Below are 12,308 nucleotides of genomic sequence, written 5' to 3' on the forward strand. Positions count from 1 at the left end.
ACTGTTATCAAGGTACTGCTTATAATAGTACCGCATGCAGAAATACTGCCTAAAATAGTACTGTTTACAAAGGTAGAATTTATGTAAGCAATAGGACCGAAATACTGACAAAAAATATTTCCCGCTGCGCACCAAGTTTTGGATATTCCCGATGTCGAATGAAATCCAAACCGTACCAAACGAATGTGAAGCATCTTCGCGATTTGTACATAAACTGACAATGTTTTAAAAGAATTATCCAGAACTTTATCCAGATGATTCCCCGAACCATGCAGGGGCGTGTCCAGCTGTGGGGTAGGTGTGTTATGGTGGTCACGTGTTGGGCTATGCTGACCTTGAACTGGCCGTCTGTGTCCGCGCTACAGCCATTCCAGTGCGTCAATTTCCCGCCGTTCCCTCTAAACGGTAAACTCAAGATCAGTGGACGGTTTGATGTCAGGATTACCTGCCCCTCTCCTGACACTGACCTCCCCCTCAACGCCCCGGGGGAGAGCGGCGTCTTGTCCTGTGACCCACTAGAAGAGAACTACAAATTCGACGCAGTCAGCGTCCCCGAGTGTCTCCCTTTAAAAGTTCCGACCAAGCTTTACCTCCCCTTTGATATGAGCTACACTCTACACTCATGCAACGAAAGCGACGTCACCGCTCTAAAAAATCACGTGACTGAGATTAGGGATAAGCTGCTAGAAGGTTCTGAGTTCAACTGCGGCGTAGCATGCCACTGGACGCAGATGACAGCAACTTGCGACGAGAATTTGATTTTCGCGGAGAACGGCATGCCATCGCAAGCAGACATCAACTTCGGCCTGCACAAAGACTACACCAACAAAGTTTCCGTGGAGCGGTACCTGGATGAGGCTGAGAGGATCAAAGACCTCCTGCTTTTGTCGGCTGAGGACTTTGCAGACGTCCAGCGGCGCTGGGGTGTGCCTGACGCCAGTCTGGAGCGGGTGGAGGTCGAGTCTTGGATCTCATCCTGCGAGCAGCACCTCCACACCGCGGGGACCAAGCTCGCCACCCACAGGATCGCTTCCTGCAGGGGCTGTCCCGTCAGCTACTTCTTCGAGCAGATGAGCAGCTCCTGCGTCCAGTGCCCCTACGGCTACATGACCAAAGGGCCCTTCTCGTCGGACTGTGAGGTCTGCCCGCCCGAGGCGGAGTGGGGCGCTGACCGGAAGATGATGATCAAGCTCTGCTACTCCCGTGTTTAACGGCGCCCTCATGGCTGTTGCCTGGCAAAACATTTGATACACACCGGATGTGACGTCACGGCTAGGATAGCTGAACTCATGTGTTCTATGATCGTGTGGTTTGACAACACATGTGGTTTAACAAATGTTTAAGTATTTTTAAGTAAACAAAGTTTAATTTTTTAAGTTTCTTCACGTGTTTGTTTTCTCTAATTCCACGTTCAAGTTGTTTAACTTTTCACTTTTAGCTGACCCGCGACGTAGCGTTCGTCGCTATTTAGTTGTTTTATTTTCTGCTTATCAGCAATTCATAATTTGTGAATTGGATACTACCCCCACCCACCCCCACCCGCCCTGTGAAAGCAGCCGTCCATGACGACAATTTGCAGACGAGAATCTATCTATATAAATATTTCTCTACGTGGGGACCATACGAGGCACCACCACGAAAGGGCTTAGCCGTTCCTACCCCGCTCTTTAGGCATAACGCTACCACCCCCACCCCACCAGTCCGGTGAGCTATAGTTAACACTAAATGTTTGCAATCGTAGAGCCGGGTCGAATTAGTGACGGCTATTAGGGGCAGATAATTTAGTTTTTTAAACGATTTGAAACGAAGAGGAGGTAACAATTCGTTGTGAACCACAACTCACCAGGTGGGTGGTGGGGTTGATAGCGATATGCTTGGAGAGAAAGTGAGGGGGAAGCGAGGCGTGCTTACATGGTGGTGTTCCGCATGGTCCCCATGTACTGAATTATATATATATATATATATATATATATATATATATATATATATATATATATATATATATATATATATATATATATATATATATATATATGGTGAAATTGTAGCAAGAAGCGACATACATTCGCGGTAGCCAATATCTTGAATAAACGTGACACTATTTTAGTCTGGGTGACCACGAGGGACCTCTAGCCACTGGCCACTAGCCACTCACCCCTCCTGTCTACGCCACTGGTTGAATGGACTTATTGCCAAGACTCTGAAAGTATGAGCACCTCCAACTCACTTGAAGGCATTCTTGCAGGCTGATACAGGCATCAGTTAAAGAACCCATAGTGTAAACAAAGATTCCATTTGGTCGACTTTTCTCCTTTATACAACCACGAAAAACAAAAGCAGGTCAATTTTCTACCAATTTAATGTTTAACAAGAAAGTAAAACTAACAAGATTGGAAAATTGAGTTCAAATGGAACAACGAAACAAATAATGCTTACATTACATGTGGCTGGTTAATGTGTAATGCTTCAGTTAACTACTTAGACCAGCGGCAAGACCATTCGTTAAGTCATTCGTTGAGTCATTCGTTGAGTCATTCGGTGAGTCATTCGGTGAGTCATTCGGTAAGTCATTCGGTAAGTCATTCAGTAAGTCATTTGGTAAGTCATTTGGTAAGTCATTTGGTAAGTCATGCGTTAAGTCAGTTTCAATTCACGTTGTCCACACATTCCAACGTTGCAAGATTTTCATTGATAGGACATTGTGCTGTACAAGACACCACAAGTACAGAGGCAGGACATTGTCCTATTGCGACTACAGGACATTGTCCTATTGCGACTACAGGACATTGACATGCAGCAGTCGCTGCAAGAATCAGATGTGCTAAAAGCCAGTCCTTCAAAAAGTCCAATGTGTCACGTGGTCAAGGAACAGCCAATAGGAAAACAAGAACCTACGACATTCGAGACGGGGGGGGGGGGGGGGGGGTATTTACACGTCAGCTTTAGCCACAGGGTTGGGCATTTGGCACTTAAAACATTTTCTCATGTTTCTGGGAATAACTTGATCATCAAACATCAGATTCGTGTTAAATATCGGATTTCTTTAAACATCATAAAAAATTAAATAAAAGATAAATTTACATCAAATATCATATCGTAATATTAAATTAATTTTAAGCGAATACCATTAGGTGCAGTTTAATGCATCATCAAAAATAAAACAAGTTTTAAACATCTTCAAACATCATATCACAATCATTATCAAATATCATAAAATGATTACTTACTTTTATCAATGTAATGTGTAGCTATTGAAACCATCAGACTCATTTGAAATGACTTATGCATGTCATTCAGAGGGAACATCAGAACATTATCAAATAACCACACAGGTAACATCATTTCATTGACCACACCACACCTCACCACACAGCAAACACCACTTCTGTGACCACACCACACCACCACACCCCACAGCTAACATCACTTCAGTCACCACACCACACCACCACACCCCACACCTAGCATCACTTCAGTCACCACACCACACCACCACACCCCACACCTAGCACCACTTCAGTCACCACACCACACCACCACACCTAGCATCACTTTAGTCACCACACCACACCACCACACCTAGCATCACTTCAGTCACCACACCACACCACCACACCTAGCATCACTTCATTCACCACACCACACCACAGCTAACATCACTTCAGTCACCACACCACACCACCACACCTAGCATCACTTCAGTCACCACACCACACCACCACACCTAGCATCACTTCAGTCACCACACCACACCACCACACCTAGCATCACTTCAGTCACCACACCACACCACCACACCTAGCATCACTTCAGTCACCACACCACACCACCCCACAGCTAGCATCACTTCAGTCACCACACCACACCACCACACCACCACACCTAGCATCACTTCAGTCACCACACCACACCACACCACCCCACAGCTAACATCACTTCAGTCACCACACCACACCACCACACCACCACACCTAGCATCAATTCAGTCACCACACCACACCACCCCACAGCTAACATCACTTCAGTCACCACACCACACCACACCACCCCACAGCTAGCATCACTTCAGTCACACCACCACACCACCACACCTAGCATCACTTCAGTCACCACACCACACCACCCCACAGCTAACATCACTTCAGTCACCACACCACACCACCCCACAGCTAGCATCACTTCAGTCACCACACCACACCACCACACCTAGCATCACTTCAGTCACCACACCACACCACCACACCCCACACCTAGCATCACTTCAGTCACCACACCACACCACCACACCCCACACCTAACATCACTTCAGTCACCACACCACACCACCACACCACCACAGCTAACACGACTACAGTGACCATACCATACATCAATCTTCAGCACAGAATGATTTTTTTTAATATCACACAGCAAGTAACAATCTGTTAGAAACAGATAGCAGCTTGACTCAAATTTTGTTTTGGGGTAAACTTCTCCGTTAGGTTACACAGGAATGGATGAAAAAACTTACGCTGACGCTAATCCTTGCATAACACGAGAACAACAAAAACATTAACCCTAACTCTTGCCTGACAGCACAACATAAGACAACAACAGACAACAATGTTGGCGTCAGCTTGGAGATTGGTTAGTTTCAAGTTTTAAAATTCGCGAAAAATATAATACAGTACAAAAAGTAACAGCAAAAAAAAAAAAATTTAAAATTTAAAACATTAATTTTTGTCAAAATAATGTTTGATATTATATTAATGCGTTTACTTTGTGTTAAAAATGTGACATTCACACCTTTTATACCATGCGTATAGGAATAACATCAACAAAGTATTTAAACAACAGTTTTTACAATATGTCAGTAAACCAATATGCTTTCGTTTATGAAAAAATGACCTTGAAATGGAATGGTAATGAACGTGTGTGTTCCATAACATGTGAGCAAAATTCTAAAATTAACGCGCTTCATGTGAGTAGATCTGTAGGTGAGATGACCCATAAAATCACGTGACACTAAATACATGACCAGAATGTGAGCAAAAGTTACTTCACACAGTACGTGCTTCACACAGTAGTACGTGCTTCACATCGCTACGTCCGAAAATAGTTACTGCACACTGTAGAACGTGCTTCATATTGTTACGTCCAACGTATGACCCATGTATTTATATGTCGTGTGTTGTTGAACGCCATATAATAGCCATCCGTTATATAAAAGCCATCCGTTATATAAAAGCCATCCGTTATATAAAAGCCATCCGTTATATAAAAGCCATCCGTTATATAATAGCCATCCGTTATATAATAGCCATCCGTTATATAAAAGCCATCAGTATCAGGCTGAATTTAAGTTTCATTTTCTAAGAAAGCGTTGTGGATATTTATTGGCTTCGTTAGGGAAAGATAATCAAGTCTAACCTATGTTTTAAATTTTTCTTAACTTGTCGCCCTTGCATTAAGTACTCATGTCGTCATCTTTTATTATTTCAAAAAAAAAAAAAATTAAAATTTGATTAATAATTTGAGTATAATTTTGAATTTATATATTAGTTCTAAGAAATATGTAACACATAAAAGAACGACATTTATAAAAGTAAACTTTGATGTTGGTGTAAACTGATTTTAACGACAATTATAAAACTGGTGTTTGGAAGTGATGGAACCGATGGTTGCTCACAGATTTCACTGCACCAAGAGAAATAAGTTCAGTTAGTTCTAGGTTTTGATTAAACAGTATATCACCTAGTGACCCCAAATAGCCTGATAGTTCAATAATTAACAATCGAACATCGACATGTCTGTGTCATTGCCACAAATTAAATGACAAATGTAAAATAAAAGTTAACAGACGCGGATGGTGTGTCCATTACTGTCAGAGCATTTGTACAGGGCATATATACAGATCATATGTACATGATGTATGTACACAACATGCCAGGACATATAACTAGAAGTATGTACACTACCTTAGTACACTGGTGATGTACATGACTTTGGTACACACCAAACTGTACACATCACAGTGTGGTTATGTAGTCATCACTGCACAACTTTTGACGTCATCTTTAGAATATTTGTGACGTCAACCAAATCATATTTATTTTTTCACGTCACATTTTAAAATACATTGTTGGTAGTTTGTTTGTACTGTACACTTTATCACATCTTTTTTATCACGACCATTTTATGATGTCTACATCACCACGACCACTTTATGATGTCCACATCATCATGATCACTTTATGATGTCCACATCATCACGACCACTTTATGATGTCCACATCACGACCACTTTATGATGTCAACATCACCACGACCACTTTATGATGTCCACATCACGACCACTTTATAATGTCCACATCACGACCACTTTATGATGTCCACATCACGACGACCACTTTATGTCAACATCACCACGACCACTTTATGATGTCCACATCATCATGATCACTTTATGATGTCAACATCACCACGACCACTTTATGATGTCCACATCACGACCACTTTATAATGTCCACATCACGACCACTTTATAATGTCCACATCACCACTACCACTTTAGGATGTCCACATCACGATCACTTTATGATGTCCACATCACGACCACTTTATAATGTCCACATCACCACTACCACTTTAGGATGTCCACATCACGATCACTTTATGATGTCCACATCACGACCACTTTATAATGTCCACATCACCACTACCACTTTATGATGTCCACATCACGACCACTTTATGATGTCCACATCACGACCACTTTATGATGTCCACATCACGACGACCACTTTATGTCCACATCATCACGATTATTTTAAAATGCCCACACCATCACGACCACTTTATGATGTCCACATCTTCAGCTTAGATGTATTAGTTTGTTCAAAACGAAATAACCCATTCTTTGTTAAGAATCCTACATCATACCTGGGTATTATACGACATGCTGTCCGTCATAGACAGTTGTCCTACATCATATTGTCCATCATACATAGCTGTTCAAACATGTTGTCTACCATGTCCAGCTGTCTTATAGCATACTGTCAGTCATAGACAGCTGTCCTACAGCATGTCGTCTGTCATAGACAGCTGTCCTACAGCATGTTGTCCACCATGTCCAGCTGTCCTACAGCATGTTGTCTGTCATAGACAGCTGTCCTACAGCATGTTGTCCATCATAGACAGCTGTCCTACAGCATGTTGTCCATCATGGAAGCGCTGGCTTCAGTCTCAGCCTCGCACGTACGAGACAGCTTGGACTGGCCGCTCCCCCCAGAGATCCGCTTAAGCCCGGGGGTGGCCTTGCCGTTGGTCGCCGCCATAGCGTAGCAGCTTGAGCGACGGGGACTCCCGAAGAATGAGGACTTGGTGTAGCGGCTTAGTGTCCTGCTGTCCTGTAGGGCGCTGATCTTCTGCCGCAGTAGGACTCGTACCTGGGGGGTAGACATGAGACGGTTACCTCCAGGTGCGCACCCCATACACATATAAAGCTGGACTAAGTTAAGCCCCTCCTCCCTTAAATTATGTTGTACGTTATATAATAAACTCTGATACAGCCCCTGCAATTTATCTTTAAAACCTCTTGCTAAATGCACGGAACATTACCATAATGGATACAAACTAATACCCACATGTAACATGCACCCCCTCCCGATCTGAACATGTAGTCTAACACCCCATACATCATAACACTTCATAAACCCTGATACTATGCACCATGCACCCTAACATCTCATAAAACATACACTTTGCCCCCCCCCCATCCAGACACCACATGCATCAAACGGCCCCCACCCCCACCTGCAAATTGCAATCTCACACTCTAACACCCCATACAGTATACTCCCTGACACACCATATAGTATAGTATAGTATACAGATACTCCATACAAAATACACCCTGATGCCCCATACAACATGCCCCCTGATGCCCCATACAACATGCCCCCTGACGCCCCAAACAACATGCCCCCTGACGCCCCAAACAACATGCCCCCTGACGCCCCATACAACATGCCCCCTGACGCCCCATACAACATGCCCCCTGACGCCCCATACAACATGCCCCCTGACGCCCCATACAACATGCCCCCTGACGCCCCATACAACATACACCCCGACGCCCCAAACAACATGCCCCCTGACGCCCCATACAACATGCCCCTTGACGCCCCATACAACATGCCCCCTGACGCCCCATACAACATGCCCCCTGACGCCCCAAACAACATGCCCCCTGACGCCCCATACAACATGCCCCCTGACGCCCCATACAACATGCCCCCTGACGCCCCATACAACATACACCCCGACGCCCCAAACAACATGCCCCCTGACGCCCCATACAACATGCCCCTTGACGCCCCATACAACATGCCCCCTGACGCCCCATACAACATGCCCCCTGACGCCCCATACAACATGCCCCTTGACGCCCCATACAACATGCCCCCTGACGCCCCATACAACATGCCCCCTGACGCCCCATACAACATACACCCCGACGCCCCAAACAACATGCCCCCTGACGCCCCATACAACATGCCCCCTGACGCCCCATACAACATGCCCCCTGACGCCCCATACAACATGCCCCCTGACGCCCCATACAACATGCCCCCTGACGCCCCTGACGCCCCAAACACCCTGAAATACGTCACACCAGAGGTTCGAACTTACCCCTTATAGCACAGATGATGCAATGACTTACCTCGCCGTTAAGGAAGCAGTAAAATATGGTGACGAAGAATCCCTGGGGAGAAAAAAGTTACAAATAACACGCGGACATTCAACTCAGTTTGTCTACTTCATGTGAATTAGGGGCAGCAAGATCAAATGTGCAAGGAGTGAAACAAACGCATACAAAGTCAAACAGCCCTGTCGACTTACCTGCAGGGACTGTAAAACAGCATTGATGTACTTGAAGATGATGACGAGAATCTCATTCTGTACAGGCGGTTCAAGGAACAGGACGTAGCCTAGCCCGAGGAGGGGCAACAGGACAACGATGGCTTTCAGAGCTTTCCTGTTGAAGTAAACACACGACTTTAAACACACGACAAAATCAGTCTTAAACACGATAAAATCAGTCTTTAAACACACGACAAAATCACTTTAAACACACGCAAAATCAGTCTTTAAACAAATGACTAAGCTTGTCGTTCAGCCTATGGTCACTGTGCTAAGGACGTCAGCCTATGGTCACTGTGCTAGGGACGTCAGTCGTCCAGTCTATGGTCACTGTGCTAAGGACGTCAGCCTATGGTCACTGTGCTAGGGACGTCAGTCGTCCAGTCTATGGTCACTGTGCTAAGGACGTCAGTTGTCCAGTCTATGGTCACTGTGCTAAGGACGTCAGTCTATGGTCACTGCGCTAAGGACGTCAGTCTATGGTCACTGTGCTAAGGACGTCAGTTGTCCAGTCTATGGTCACTGTGCTAAGGACGTCAGTCTATGGTCACTGCGCTAAGGACGTCAGTCTATGGTCACTGTGCTAAGGACGTCCAGTCTATGGTCACTGTGCTAAGGACGTCAGTCTATGGTCAATGCGCTAAGGACGTCAGTCGTCCAGCCTATGGTCACTGTGCTAAGGACGTCAGTCTATGGTCACTGTGCTAAGGACGTCAGTCGTCCAGCCTATGGTCACTGTGCTAAGGACGTCAGTCTATGATCACTGTGCTAAAGACGTCAGTCGTCCAGTCTATGGTCACTGTGCTAAAGACGTCAATCGTCTAGTCTATGGTCACTAAGGTGTTGGTGGTGTGGTCCCCACTGCTGACGTCACTCGTCTGACCTGGATTGCCGGGTCTCCAGTGTGTTTGACGCCCTCAGCTTGGTGACGAGGATCCAGATGATGGTGACGATGAAAAACACGTTGCTCTGAGGAGGAGACGTCAACACAGGTGTCAGCTCTAATCATTAGAGGGGCGTGGTGTAGAGGCGTGGTGTAGAGGCGTGGTGTAGAGGCGTGGTGTAGAGGCGTGGGCATTAGAGGGGCGTGGTGTAGGGGCGTGGGCATTAGAGGGGCGTGGTGTAGAGGCGTGGGCAGAGGCGTGGGCATTAGGGGGCGTGGTGTAAAGGCGTGGACATTAGAGGGGCGTGGTGTAAAGGCGTGGACATTAGACGGGCGTGGTGTAGAGGCGTGGGCAGAGGCGTGGGCAGGGGAGTGGTGTAGAGGCGTGGGCAGAGGCATGGGCAGGGGAGTGGTGTAGAGGCGTGGACATTAGAGGGGCGTGGTGTAGAGGCGTCGGAATTAGAGGGGCGTGGTGTAGAGGCGTGGGCAGAGGCGTGGGCATTAGAGGGGCGTGGTGTAAAGGCGTGGACATTAGACGGGCGTGGTGTAGCGTGGTGTAGAGGCGTGGGCATAAGAGAGGCGTGGGCATTAGAGGGGCGTGGGCATTAGAGGGGCGTGGTGTAAAGGCGTGGACATTAGAGGGGCGTGGTGTAAAGGCGTGGGCATTAGAGAGGCGTGGTGTAGAGGCGTGGACATTAGAGGGGCGTGGTGTAAAGGCGTGGGCATTAGAGGGGCGTGGTGTAAAGGCGTGGACATTAGAGGGGCGTGGTGTAAAGGCGTGGGCATTAGAGAGGCGTGGGGTAGCGTGGTGTAAAGGCGTGGACATTAGAGGGGCGTGGTGTAGCGTGTGGTGTAGAGGCGTGGGCATTAGAGGGGCGTGGGCATTAGAGGGGCGTGGGCATTAGAGGGGCGTGGGCATTAGAGGGGCGTGGCTATTAGAGGGTCGTGGTGTAAAGGCGTGGACATCAGAGGGGCGTGGTGTAGAGGAGTGGGCATTGGTGGGGTGTTGTGTAGAGGCATTGGGCAATAGATTGTAGTGGCGTGGTGGATTTGCGTGTTGTAGAGGAATGGAGATGAGATTTGATAACTTTTAAGTGAGCTGCACAAGTTTAAATCTGCTTAAAACAACACAAAGATGTGCATTAATTACTAGACATAAAACCTGTTGCGGGAGAAATACAACGGGCGTTAGGATCATGGTGGTTTTTTTTTTCTCAACCAAAACCTCCACCTCAACCTAAACCTAAACATAAGCATTCGAACCTGTTACGAAAATTTATCTGGAACCAAAATTGAACGGTAAATCTTGTGGAAACAAAACTTTATCTAGGACCGGAATGTAAACCGGAATTTCGCAGAAAACGGAAATTTTAGAAAAAAACTACTACTTTAAGATGAACTGGAAATTCAATCAGAAACTGAAACTTCACTGGGACCTAACCTTTAACTGGAACTTACTGGAAAATGGAAAATGAACTTGAACCAGAACCGGTATTTTAGTTGGAATTAGAACTTTATAAAACATTAATTTATACCGACCTAAATCTAAACCTATATCTCGGAACCTGAATTTGAAGTTTAATCGCAACCGAAATTTATCAGGAAACAAAACTTTATCCAAAACTTGAATCTTTACAGGATCGGAAATTTAACCGATACTAATTTAACCGTAAACGGAAATTAATCCGGAAATACAATTATACCTGAAATTTTACTATTCGTTTCATGTGACGTCATTGTCTTTGCCTGTGAAAGTTTTCATTTCCTTTTTTTTAACCCAAGAACACAGACAGACAGACAGACACATACATAGACAGGCAGAGTAGTGAAATTATTATACAAAAGATGTATACAAGACCTTATGCAACATATTGCCTACTCACGCACCTTTTCCCACTCATAGAAACACTTGATATTTATCGCAGATACGTACCAGTAAAACGATAAGGATGGGCATGTAGATGATGTAGTAGATACGTACCAGTAAAACGATAAGGATGGGCATGTAGATGATGTAGTAGATACGTACCAGTAAAACGATTAGGATTGGCATGTAGATGATGTAGTAGATACGTACCAGTAAAACGATAAGGATGGGCATGTAGATGATGTAGTAGATACGTACCAGTAAAACGATTAGGATTGGCATGTAGATGATGTAGTAGATACGTACCAGTAAAACGATTAGGATTGGCATGTAGATGATGTAGTAGATACGTACCAGTAAAACGATTAGGATTGGCATGTAGATGATGTAGTAGATACGTACCAGTAAAACGATTAGGATGGGCATGTACATGATGTAGTCGAGGTGGGGGTAGTTGGGATGGGGCAGAAAACACCTGGGAAAATGTGAAAACAATTCATTAGAGACATTGATTTAAATTACGGTCGTTGACTGGGGTCACACTAGTAACGTTAATTGTGTGAGGACCGTCAGTACATGAGGATGGTATATGGTCAGGGTTTAGTAAACTTATGAGGATGGTATATGGTCAGGGTTTAGTAAACTTATGAGGAT

The 12,308-nt window shown here is 45.3% G+C and overlaps 1 protein-coding gene across 2 annotated transcripts in view; it reads right to left on the reverse strand.

Moving 5' to 3' along the window:
• Positions 1-5,540: 5,540 nt before the first annotated feature.
• The window catches only part of LOC131948062 (corticotropin-releasing factor receptor 2-like), a 193,491-nt gene continuing 186,723 nt past the window's right edge, over positions 5,541-12,308 (reverse strand). For both annotated transcript variants that reach the window (XM_059309559.1, XM_059309552.1), the window contains exons 9-13: positions 12,057-12,129; positions 9,788-9,873; positions 8,884-9,019; positions 8,705-8,746; positions 5,541-7,427 (exon numbers count right to left, since the gene is read on the reverse strand). In XM_059309559.1, the coding sequence (XP_059165542.1) occupies positions 7,185-7,427; positions 8,705-8,746; positions 8,884-9,019; positions 9,788-9,873; positions 12,057-12,129 (580 nt within the window). In that variant the 3' untranslated portion in view covers positions 5,541-7,184. The remainder of the gene's footprint in view (positions 7,428-8,704; positions 8,747-8,883; positions 9,020-9,787; positions 9,874-12,056; positions 12,130-12,308) is intronic.

The sequence above is a fragment of the Physella acuta genome, unplaced genomic scaffold, assembly GCF_028476545.2.
Source record: "Physella acuta isolate Inbredline_101_S28 unplaced genomic scaffold, ASM2847654v3 ptg000058l, whole genome shotgun sequence".
Lineage (NCBI taxonomy): Eukaryota > Metazoa > Mollusca > Gastropoda > Physidae > Physella > Physella acuta.